At 34.3% G+C, this 13,336-nt stretch overlaps 1 protein-coding gene across 3 annotated transcripts in view; it reads left to right on the top strand.

Moving 5' to 3' along the window:
* LOC145242127 (synaptic vesicular amine transporter-like) overlaps nucleotides 1–13,336 on the top strand; it is an 802,797-nt gene that overhangs the window by 783,879 nt on the left and 5,582 nt on the right. For 2 of the 3 annotated variants that reach the window (XM_080105049.1, XM_080105050.1), the window contains exons 16-17: nucleotides 10,070–10,115; nucleotides 11,184–11,521. In XM_080105049.1, coding sequence (XP_079961175.1) covers nucleotides 10,070–10,115; nucleotides 11,184–11,382 — 245 coding nt within the window. In that variant the 3' untranslated portion in view covers nucleotides 11,383–11,521. Of the gene's footprint in view, nucleotides 1–10,069; nucleotides 10,116–11,183; nucleotides 11,522–13,336 lie in introns of those variants that run through there. The other variant, XM_080105051.1, reaches the window with a different exon arrangement.

Raw genomic sequence — 13,336 nt, 5'->3', positions numbered from 1 at the left:
GCTTTGGACGCCCATGCGCAGCCACCACCTCATCGCTGGCATAAGTGCATTGAGAATTGTGGTTACTATGTAGAAAAGTAAATTCCTAAGTACAAAAGGTCGCTCGTTCTAATGTTACCACTCTCATCTTTATAGCTCTTCAACTTCTTTTTTTAGTTAAAAAATAGGATACATTACTTTTCGACCAACTCTCGTATTTACAGTTTGTGTACAACTAATAAACCGCACAGAAAACTATAAGGCAAATTGAATTCACTTAGAAACAAACCGAAAAGATCATTTCTTATGTGGCATCCATCCATCCATCCATCCATAGCCATTGAGCCCCTGGAGGGGGCATATGCTATCTACAAATTTGTAGACATTTTTGTAGCGAGTTCTTTTTTCGGGGTGGGGGTGCTGGTCCCACGCCCAACCTTCCCAGAAGGTACATACAGCGCTTCCCAAATGGTCACCCATCTGGTACTGGCCAGGCTCAACGTTGCTTAACTTCGGTGATCTGGCGAGAACCGGTGTATCAACATGATTGTGCCGTATTATCTCTTTGCCTTCCCCTATTTTCCTCCATTTCTCTCGTCAAAGATCGGGAAGGTCGAACAACTTGGTGGCGTAGTTTTAGTTTTTGTAATCAAATATGCTTTTCTCTAGAGAGAACCATACCTGACGTAATCAATGTATTAACTCAACAAACAAGATCTCTCTCTCTCTCTCACACACACACACACACACACACACACACACACACACACACACACCTTTCTATTTAGCTTTCTCTCTCTCTCCTGTTATCCCTTTTCCTTTCTTTCTCTCGCCACCTATTTATCTCCTTTTCTCTCCCCCCCTCTCTATATACTTATTTCTTCACCTTTTTCTTTATCCTTCTCTCTTCTTCCGTCTTGTCCCTCTCTTTCTTTCTCCCCTTCTATTTCAATTTCTCTTTCTTCCTTTCTCTCTTCACTTTTTTCTCTCTCTCTCACCAGCTTCCTAACTTCACAAATAAGCTTCTTTAGTTTTTTGTTTTCCTTTTTACACTTGTTGTCAATTTTTGAGCCCCTTCCGGTTGGTTAATAATTGTGTTTTGACAAAACTGTGCATAAAACAAAGACAACAACAATAAAAAAAAAAAGTAAATGCTTGTCGTGTGCGCATGTCCAATCAGTTCTCTCCCGCCCATCCGACCACATAAAAACAAACCAAGAATCGATTAACCACGAAACAAAACCGACGGCGTCGGACATTTTATTAGCATAAATATTCAGATGCTACGCCATAATTTGTCGTCTATTAAGTTATCTTATCAAAGAGAATTTTTCATATATATGGAAATTGACCGCGTGTGTACACTGAAATTCAAATATTAGACAGATAGACAGACAGATATAGCTATAAAAAAAAATAAATAAAAATAAAGATAGGTCGATGCTGGAAAGGTATGTATAGGTGGACGTTTAAGATAGATAAATAGGTATGAAAAAATTAAATATCTCTTGAAGAGATAGGTGAAGATGTGTTGACAGGTTTTGTGTAGATGTTGGAATAGGATTGCTATACGCTCTAAAAACATCTCAATCTATACAGAGCTATATATAATATATTTGCTAGCAGTCCGCCCAGCATTACCCGATCATAAAATACGCTTAAATATGATATTTTAATTAATGCAGATTTCGTATTTATTCTTATACTAGCCTGGATGACCGGCGTTGCCCGGATGTTTGGAGGTGTGTGTGGAGCAAAAAAAAAAAAAAAGAAAAAAAAAAGTGGTCCTAGACAGGCAGACTCAAACCCGTACCGCGAAGAAGGAAAAGAACATGGAAAAAAGCTGACGTGTTTGCTGTTGCGCCCATCACCAAACCGGAAGTGATGTAGGTTTAAATTAAGCCTAAACAATCGAAAAGAGGCGATGACTTTCGAAAATATCGGCGAAAAAAACGCCCCTCCCTATAGAAAGCGCCCAATTGAGGGCACTTTTCTATAGGAAGGGGTCTAATATATGTATATAGTAATGATTTTTTTAAAAAATGCTTTAAAAAATGACTCTCGCTCCACCACTGAGAATCGAAACCAAAACGTTTAGCTTACGATTTACTTTTTCCTTTGACGTTAACGCCTGAGCTATAAAGACATGTTTGCTGCAAGGCTAAAAATTAAAACATGAATCAATAGCTATTACGTTACGCATGCATATTCGTAATGTCGTCATGTTACATTCACCTGGCAAATTTCATTTTGTTTTTGTTTTTTATTTTCACATTTTGCATCGATTTTCCCCGGCGAAAACACAAATAAAAAGTTTCGCATGGGTTCGAATACTCTATATATTAAGTTTCATGTCTGTAGACCAAAAACTGACAGAGAAGTTTGGTAGATAAAATTTTTAAACAAATATATATATATATATATATATATATATATATATATATAAAGAGGTTTGTGTTTACTATAACCTTATTATGCAAGTAATAGTTAACTAAACATGATCATCTCATAAGAAAACCGAAAAAAAAACTAATGGGAAATTAATTAAAATAAATGTTTAAAAGAATATGCAAATTAGTTAGATCTTTTTCAAATGAATACAATTCCACGACCCATGTATAACAAAGTTGTTTTTTGTTTTTAAATAAAAAGAAAAAAAAGTTTATTTGATATGATTATCAATACACAAAAAAAAAACCCACATTTATAGGAATGTGAGTGTATATATATGTTGCTATTTTTCCCGATTACCGTAAAAACACATATGAAATGGGCAAATATTTTCTCAAACGTAAAAATATACTGGGTCGAGGAGTAGATCTATAGAGCTTAGTTTTACTGGTAATTTGAAATCAATAATTTATCATTACCACCAGCAATGGAAGATTTTGCTTTAAACAAAATCAAACAAAAGGACAATTAAAAGTATCGTTTTTGGCGTCGGAAAATAGGTACAAATGTTTCTGATGCCGATACCCCTCATAAGTTCCATTTCTCAGATTCTCGATTCCGATTAATCATTATATTAGTGATGGGACGATTCCAATATTTTTCTCAATTCCAATACAGTAACAGATTCCAATTTAGATTTTTTTATAAATCTCTTAAAATTAAAAGAGTCGTTTTTGGCGTCGGAAAATAGGCACAAATGTTTCCCATACTGATTCTAATACCCCCAAAAGTTCTGATTTTCCAGTTGCCAATTCTGATTTCTCGTCCCAAAACTAATATATATATATATATATATATATATATATATATATATATATACACACACACACACACACACACACACACACACATAAGCAGTAATATGTTGCTACACATGAGCATGTTTCTGTCAGCTAGTTACTAGAGACCTCTTCAAGCTATACAACTTGAAAGCAAAGTTTGCAATAAGAATAATATGTCTTCCTTGTCACACGGAGTTAATATCAGGAAGTTTCGTCAAATGTTGTGAAAAATAAGATTTGGCTGTATGTAAATGAGATCCAACAGGGGTGCGGATTTGAGTCTGTGTTGATATAGAGGAACGAATGGGAAAGGATGGGGGGGGTTAAAGATCGTTATAGAGGTAACAGAAAGAATAGTATTTGTATGCTTGTGTGATGGCTGCCATAAATCAATCATACTAGTGTGTATAGGTTCAATCAGTATGGAATGTGAATTTGACATATCTATGCTAGAAAGAATAGTATTCTATGCGCGTGCGCGCGCGTGTGTGTGTGTGTGTGTGTGTGTGTGTGTGTGTGTGTGTGTGTGTGTGTGTGTGTGTGTGTGTGTGTGTGTGTGTGTGATGGCCGCCATAAATCATAAACATACTAGTGTGTATAGGTTCAATCAGTATGGAATGTGAATTTGACATATCTATGCTAAAAGTGATTTAAGATTTGGATTATTCAGTTATAAAAATGCTTTTAATTGGACTATAATATTTGGTGGTCAGAAAATGTACAACTTACGTTGCCCTCTTGTATATCCCCACCCACCATTATCATCCCTGCATATACATTAGTGAAGAGGTTAAGAGATAAGGAAGAAAAGAAAGGAAAGAAAAAAAAGAAGGAAAAAAAACAAAGAGGAAGAATGAAAAGGAGAAACCATAAACAATTTATTGGTGGTGATCCTAAGGCATGCCTTTCTACTTCCTACTCGTCCCCCATTCCCCTCCACTCTCTCCGTCCTCATTCCCATTTCTCATCATAGTTTTTACTTATTTACTACACAAAGTTGTATAGCAATAATAATAAAATCTCAAAATGTATATAATTAATTTATCCCCATGCTTAAATATAATCATCTATTTTTTATTTGTAAAATTGTATGTATTACAATTTTTACCACATTTGAAGAATATTGATTGAAGAAAGATTTTCTGATTTAATTTTTATCATACATCCTTTGAAATTTTTGTGAGGGGTGAGGGAGTTTGCTGTTTTTTTCAAAAAAAAATCCTAATTCGCAGATGTAAAGATAAGGATAAACTCCTAATCCTAAGTAAGCCAAGGTAAAGGTCAAAGTGATCCGGAAAATAGAGAAGGGGAGAAGAAAGCGATGTAAATGAAAAATTTTTTAAAATAAAATAAATAAGTGTTTCGTAAATTTCGGGCATTGTCTCACTCGAAAAGTATTAAAACTTTACCAAAGTTATTGCATTATTTTCTAATATCTGCTTCATTTACAGGTATAAACGGTTATTTGTATTTTCTTATAAATAGGGCTTAAAACATTACCATGAAAAATAATCATAGCTTTGGAGTGACGTCAAAGATTTATGGGTTTCAAAACTTAAATTCAAATATGAGTATTAAAAAAAATAAATGAATAGGTAAACCGTCTCAATTGCATTAGAAATTATTTTAATAGTCTAAAATGATAAATTTTGCTTTAAATCCGAATTGTATACAGTCTTTTCTTTGTTATAAACGATTATTTCCTTCTGATTTTATCCCTTATAAAATTTAATGGGCGTTTTTATAGGGCTTTGAACAGATTAGGTGATTTACGCAGAAAACGCATTTCAGGACATGAAAACTAAGCTGGAACCACTTAATTTCTAGAGGTTCCACTTTATATATAACATATACATACATATATAGCATTAGTTATCATTCTAAGTCCAGAAGATGTATTTAATTCGCTCATAATACTTTATTCATTTTTTATAAAGTATGTCTTGCACGTGTTTTGTAGGCTAGCGAAAACCCACCAAGCAACTCATCAGAGACAAATATATGTTCCTTAAAAAACAGTGGGAATGTTTTTTTTTTTTGCTGTTTTTTTTTTGTTGTTTTTTTTTTTTTTAATGAAAAAGGATTTTATGAAGAAAACTGTAGATAAAAATAAATGAAAATATTTAAAGGCAGCAAGAATATAAATTTAAAAAAACATTTATTGTAGTGTTTATAGCCCCCCCCCCCCTCCCGGAAAAATAATTTAATTCAAAGCGCACGTGCCATATTTGATTTTGAGCATATGTATATACAGTGTGGAACGATAATATTGGCACACTAGAAAAGACGACCTGATTCTAATCTGTTTGATGAAAATAGGCTTTTTTTCTTTCTTTTTTTTTTTTTTTTTTTTTTTTTTGTTGCAGACCATCTACTAGTTGGCCAGTTGTGTACAAATCCCAAGAGCGATAGGAGCCTTCTATCCTGTTTGAAAGTGGTACAATGTTCAATAAGCGAAATCAGATGTGCTGCTGTACAACTTATGCCCAATCCAAGTTATGACAACAGGACCATTACCAGCACCCTCAAAATGCATCACTGGATTGCAGAGACGTGCCTAGGGTGGTGAAGTTTCCAGTCACGGTTATGGTTTTTGGTACGGTCTCAAGTGAGGGTCACATCATGCCACCTCACATCTTCAAAGTCAGCTTAAAAGTCAACACCAAAGTGTACCTTGATGTGTTGAAGAGTGTGGTGATCCTGTGGCGCAATCGGGTGGCCTCTGGCAGACCCTGGGTGTGGCAGCAAGACTCGGAGCTGGCCCACAAGTCCAAAGAGACCTAGGCTTGGCTTCAGAAGGAGTGCTACAACTTTATACCTTTCTCCCATTGGCCCCTTCCTCCCTCGGCCTGAACCCATTGGACAATTCTGTTTGGTCATACATTGAGAACATCACCAACATGACCTCCCACAACACAAAAGCTAGTCTGATCACCGCCATCTGTTGAGTAATTGCCGGTGCTTGTGGAAAAGGCATGCTCCCAGTTCTGAACCTGTATCGAGGCGGTGATTGAGGCTGAAGGTGGCTATATTGAATAAATGTCACTTCTACTACATGAATTGATTTTTTTAAATAGAAGTTTAAAAATAAACTTTTAGTGTTGTTTTCTTTAGGACAACAACTTTATCGTTCTACCCTGTATACATATAGATACACACACACACACACACACACACACACACATATATATATAATCTATTATTTATAATTAATGGCTCCCGTATGGTGAAAAATTCCATACTAGGTCTGCTTAGTAGTTGATCGTCTCCCAGCATAATATGTGCTACTTCTTTAGGTGTTATACCGTCTTTATGAATTTTAGAAAAGCCATACAGGTGTGGTAGCTTGTTGTAGTGCTGAACTAGCTGTCTGTATTTTACAGGTGGTATTAAGTCCTTTACCTTACTGAGGATCTGTGACAGCTTCCTTTCCCATTTTTGTATTCGTCTTTACTTTACAGTATCCATCAGATCCTATTAAATCTGTCAATTTCTTGGAAAATTCTGTGCTAATCATTAACACTGTAGCATTACCTTTGTCTGTTAGTAGTATTATAACATCATCATAGCCAATACTTTGTTTCATTTAAGCTTTGAATTCTCGAGTGTTTTTTTTTTAATTCCATTTTCACCTCAAACAAGACATAGTGCCACTTTGATGTAGAGGGCCATAAGTTGTAGGGATACTATGTAGGGAGTTGATCAACGAGATGTCCGTTCACATTACATTTGAACTTCTGCATATCAGTACAGTTGGGAAAGCAGGAACTCGGAAGTGAGTTCCAAAGTCTAGCAGTTCTGGGGAAGAAACTATTAGAGTAGAAGGCTTTCTTACATCTAGAATCTCTACTGTGTAGGGGTGTGATTTTGCTGCGTGTTGGGTTTTTCAGGGCTATTTACGTTGAGGATGTACAAGGGCTTGTAGTTCATTGGAGCATCCGCCATTAAAATATCATCGTTCTTCTCTAGTAGATGGTTTCCCTTTTTCTCCAGATATGGTCAGCTATACTCGATTGTATTATGACTTTTCGGTGTTCTTTTAACCTGACCTTTATTTGACATGTCTCACCTTTGTATATTTTCCCACATTTACATGGGATCACATGCACACAGTTCTTAGTCAGGATTCTTTCCACCAAGAGTTTGACTCACACAAGACGTTTCCAGAGAGTCAAGTCACTCCTGAATACTATCCTGATATCATATGGATTACATATTCTTGGATTCTTTTTTTTTTCAGACAGGCCCTTCATGTACGCTATACAAACTGTGGTAAGTCTTGGGTGGTGACCTTTGGTGTCTGGTACAGATTTCTTAGAGCTGATGTCATGCTCTCTGGATAGTTGTTTCGGTAGAAGGTTTTTCTTGATATGCATTGCTGTTACTACATATTGCTTTTGTTCTGTGTTATAGGCAACAGACGATTCCTTTCTGCACATTATGGTGGGAGTTGAAGTTTAGGTACTGCCCAGTGAAAGTTGGCTTTCAATATACAGCTGATATAAACCTCTGACCAGTGCGAGTTATCAGCACATTTACATGGTGGTCGCTAGAAAAGCGGGAAATTTGTCAAACACCGATTTATTTTTACAAAGAATCATTTTTAGAAAGTTTTTCAAAGACAAATGTTATATTATACGCATAGATACTCAAAATGTCGTCCGTGCACTTTATTGCAGCGTCTTAACGTAGAAATCTAAGCTCGACGACAAAAGAACCAACTAAAAACTAGGGTGAGGTTACGACTCACTCCCTCTGAGTCTCAGGTTTAGACTGCTTGATAGCAGAAACTGGTTATCGAAACTGATGTCAGGAATAGTCCATCGTTAGAATCTGTAGAGATGCCACCCCAGTAACTACAGGGTGGTCGCTAGAAAAGCGGGAAATTTGTCAAACAACGATTTATTTTTACAAATATTTTCAAAGACAAATATTATATTATACTCATAGATACTCAAAATGTCGTCCGTGCACTTTACTGCAGCGTCTTAACCTAGAAAACCAGCAAAAGAACCAATCAAAAAATAGCAATCACACATTTTATTCATGGTCTAAGCTGACCTTCAAATTTCCCGCTTTTCTAGCAACTACCCTGTATGAAAGAATTTGTTATGTTCTTTTTCCATTGTGAACTGTATATACTTGCCTGAACATCTTTCTGGTGAGGCGGTTGTATGAATGTGTCATCCTCATAACACAGCCACATTTAGTGGTGTTGATCCTGATGTAATTTCCTCAAAGTAGTTCACATGTACATTGGCCAGTACTGGGAATAACAGTGATCCCATTGACAGACCCTCTTCCTAACGATATAGATGAGGTCTTATCACAAAGTATGTAGTTTCTACACAGAAGATCAACATCTCCATTATGTTGTCAATTGGGATGCAAGTGAACTTTCTGAAGTCAGCTTATTCCGTACTATAGTTACTCTCGTCAGTGGGTACTTTCGTGAACAGACTCACTACATCTGCTGCTTGCCGGGTTTGTCGGGGCATTCACCATTCAAATATTTGTAGAACAGTTAGAGTTTGTCTAACTGTCCACCTTAGCTCATCTCCATGTGCCTTAGGTTTATTCAAGACGACCTCCCCTATTGGAGCTATCGTATCTAAATATGGAATCCGCATGATAGTTGTGAAGTTGAAACCTTTATTAAGTATTGATTCCTCAAAGGGTGTTTGCTGACGTTTACTTTTGTTGAGAATGGCTCTTATTGGTGAGTATTGGACATGGATTTTTGCATCCTTAGCTTTTAGATTTTCCAATTTCCAATTTCTTTATTTGGCAAGATTTTACCTCTTTTAAATTCTTTATTATATTCTTGGATGCAGGCTTGTCATCAGTCAGTGATATATTTTTCAGTTCGGGTAACCCAAAAATACAATTACTTCGGACTTTTACCCAGGTGTGGCTCATGGAATGAGAACATACTACAGCCGTGGATAAAATAAAGGTTTCCGTTCGAAATTCTGTGCAGATTCAAAGTTTAACATAAAAATTCCCGAGTTGGACAAGAAAGATTCCTGAGTTCAACAAGATACACCTGAAGAAAATAGGTTATATCGACCGAAACGTTGTGAAAATAATACTCAAGATGAGAAGAGTAGTCTGAAGAATCCAAAGATGAAAAATTTTAATTTTATTTTTCATACAAATTCATCTATTATAATTGTAATGTTTTCTTTTTCAAATACTCCAAAAGAAACATTTTTTGGCAGAGCCCTCCTCCTTATGTTAAGAATGGCTTTGTAGATAATAATGTTATAACTAGAAAGTCATTCTTAAAATGGGGGAGAGGGTCTTCGTCTACTATTCTGTAATTTTGCCAAATAATTTGATAAATAAAAGAAAATGTTTTTGCCGAAAAAATCATGTTACACTGCAGAAGCACCAAATTTTTGTTCCGATTTACCAAGTTTTGAAAGTCTCAGTTGGCAGCATTGATTATGAAATTATTCACTCGTTTTATTATTATTATTATTATTATTATGAATAATAATAATAATAATAATAATAATAATAATAAGAAGAAGAAGAAGAAGAAGAAGAAGAAGAAGAAGAAGAAGAAGAAGAAGCAGCTAAAATTGTCTGCCGGGCTGATATTTACTCGTAGAATAAATTGATACAAAAAAAAAAAATAAATAAATAAAAATAAAAAATATACTCGCGAATAAATCTGCATACGCAAATGCTAGCAAATATCCTTAATCATGTTACATCTACCAACACTTCAAAACTCCTTTTGTTTTTGGTAAATTTCCAACAATGTTTCCAAAACAAAATAAATCTCCTGCATTCGACTGATAAATTGATTTCACATGCATACTAATGAGTTCATTTTTCTTTTTTGTTAGGTCCGGCACTAGGTGGCGCTTTTGTTAAAAGTGTAGGATTTGCATGGTAAGTGATCTATACTATGCATGTTAGAGTGTAAGAGTATTTGTTCTCTCTTTTTTGTCTTGTTATTAACCGCGTGCGAGTTTTAAAAATACTCGACGCGATTGCACCTAATTTAACATGAAACACTTTGGGGGAAAACAGAATTATCTGCCCTCGATAAGAGACATTGAGACAAGAGTTGTCTGCACTTGATATACGATGTTATATCAAAATTCAAGATGGCTTCTAATAATCATTCAGTTGTAAATTGTGAACACAATCATTCTAAATTGTTGATCTTGCAAGAATCGTTTCATCTATTTTATTTTATTTTTTCTCACCACACAAACAACCAATCATAACAAAGTTCAGTTGAATTACTTGTTGGAAATTATCAATGTACACAGACTTTAGCTGAGATCATATTTTAATACTCTGAAAATTTTAAGAGTTGTATCCCTTGGACTGAGTGAGTGGTTAGTTCCCTTTCTTTAAGATATTTTGATGACATGTACTTTAGATGATATATAAACGAGTTGCCGCTTTTTCTCTCTTTTCGGTTCACAATGTAAATAAAAGCAGACGTGTCTCTTTCGTGTCTATATGTTGAACGAAAACATACTTAGGTGTTAATTTTCTTTTTATTGATGTCGGTTGCCTTTTACAGTATGAATCCTATTTAAAGCAAAGTATGTTTTATTTGATTCTTAAATTTAATAATTAACCATCATTACTTAGAACATATCATTCCCGTGAGAACATTGTGTTTGTTTATGTTCGTTTTTTATTGTGTATTTGCGTTATTGTTGTTTTTATCAGTTGGCGTGATTGGTGCTTTTGTTTTATTGTTTTGTCATTTTGGTTCGTTTTGAGTTAGTATTGGCTATTTTGTGTCAGTTCTTTTTTGTGTGGTTGTGTTTAGTCTTTTGAGAAATATTCCTTTATTGTTTGTAAACATGCACAATGCTGCATGTTTGATGCGATGCATAGGAGCATAGTTGCAATGTGTGTGGACAACCAGTGAGGGAGAAATATCTGACTCCGGACTTGACCATCTAAAATTTAATTCCTCCGATTTGTTTTTTGCAGGATGATCTGGATTATTGCCATAGTGAATATTCTATACGCACCCAGCATGTGGTTCCTCCGTAATCCACCCGCAAAAGAAGAAAAATTGGTAAATATGAATTTAATTTTATTCTTTGATGTTTTCTGTTTTTTGTTTCCATTTTTTGTGATTTTTTTTAATTCATGCAGAGAAATAACACTAATCGCATTTGAACGTTAAACACAGAGGGTTAACACAAGCTCTCTATATTAAAAAATGACTGAGAGCTATGGTCGACAAATTCCATTCATATCGCTGTAAAGTAATTCAAATGAAAAGAAAGCCTTGGGTTTCGAAATGATATCATCAGAGTTTTACCAATACTGCATGTGTTTACACCGGCAGGGCCATAACACAATAACATGAGGACATCTTATGAGGAAAAAATAAAAACAAAAGAACTCTTTCATTCTCTGATGATGTATATGTTATTATCCGAAATTAATAAGAAATATTTCATGCTTAAAATGAAAAAAAAAAAAATCCCATCCATATAATCTTATATAAGCTATGCTAAATACAAGAAACTCTTATGCATAAGAGTAGCCTGGGTTCCCGGTGTTTCCCGAGTGTTTGGAGGTGTGTGTTGAGCAAAAAAAATAAAAAAAAAAAAAAGTGATAGTAGGCAGGCAGGCTCAAACCCGTACCGAGAAGGAGGAAAAGAACATTTTAAAAAAATGTGACGTCTTTGCTGTTGCATCCATCGAATAACCGGAAGTGGCGAAGGTTTAAATTAAGACTAGCCAATTGAAAAGAGGGGATGATTTTCGAAAATATTGGCGAAAAAAAAGAGAAAAGTGCCCGGGGAGGGAGAAGGAATTAATGTTTTTAGCCAATTTTTCGATATTTGTTGTCTGAAGAGTCGAACTTCATAACGATACCAATCTCATGAAAATCTGTCCCCTCTGTCAAAAGTTTTAGGCATAAATACATACATACATACATACATACATACATACATACATACATACATACATACATTTAAGCAGACAGGTGAGATTTATCTTATAAATTACCTGGATGAGATTTTTTTTTCTTTTAGACATGAAATATATTTTAAGGTATTCTAAATTCAAGAAACTCTTAAGTTTGAAAATGATCTCATTAAGGTTGCTATGAAACGAAAACATAATCGTCAGAAAAGTTTCTATACAGAGCATTCAAGGAATTATTTCCAGATAGTTTCTCCTAACTAGTCAAAAATATGATAAAAACCAAAAACAAATATTTGAATACCTAAAAAAAAAATAAAAATAAAAATTTAAAAAATAGCATTTACCATAAAACTTAACACACTCCAAAATAAACAAAACAAATAAACGAATTATATAGGTATTTATTTATATGTGTAAGTATGGGTATGCATATATACAGTTGAGGTAGGCCGTGGGGTTTGTTCTTTGCTAATGGAGTCAGAGATGGTTTCGTGGCCAGGTTCAAATCTCCTGATGGGTAGTAATCGTGTCACCCTGCACTGATGATTACCAAAAGGATGAAACACTAGTGTCTGTAGGTATTAAAAATTATTATAGTAGTAATTATGTATGTATGTATGTATGTATGTGAGTGTTAACTCACAACAATTCTATTGACCCAAATTTCAAAATCCTATACACAAACATCAAAATAAGCATCAAAATCTATACCCAAAATAAATGGCAACATTACTGAAACTTTATGCCAAAAAAAAAAACCCAAAAAAATGACTCAAAAATCAATAGAAAAGAAGTATTATTATCAAGACTTAAAATAGAGCACACAAAAATCACACATGCCTACCTCTCTGAGAAGAAAAAAGCCCCATTTTATGTAGCATCTCATGAATTCTTCACGCTGGTTCACTTTCTAACAAATTGTTTAGTTCTGAAACCAACTTATCAAAAATATTACAAAAACTCAAAACTGAATAAAATATTGAATTTAATAAACGCATACTAAATATTTGAATACCAGAAAAGTTGGCATCTACTATAAAATTCAACACGCTCCAAAATAAACAAAAAACTTATAAATAAACAAATAAACAAAAAACTTATAAATAAACAAAAAACTTATAAATAAACAAATAAACTTATAAATAAACAAATAAACAAAAAACTTATAAATAAACAAAAAAAACTTATAAATAAACAAA

The sequence above is a fragment of the Euprymna scolopes genome, chromosome 21 (genome assembly GCF_053919585.1).
Source record: "Euprymna scolopes isolate OS-2025 chromosome 21, ASM5391958v1, whole genome shotgun sequence".
Classification (NCBI taxonomy): Eukaryota; Metazoa; Mollusca; class Cephalopoda; order Sepiida; family Sepiolidae; genus Euprymna; species Euprymna scolopes.
Note: the sequence above shows the minus strand (reverse complement) of the source record. Positions and strands in the feature narration are given on the sequence as shown.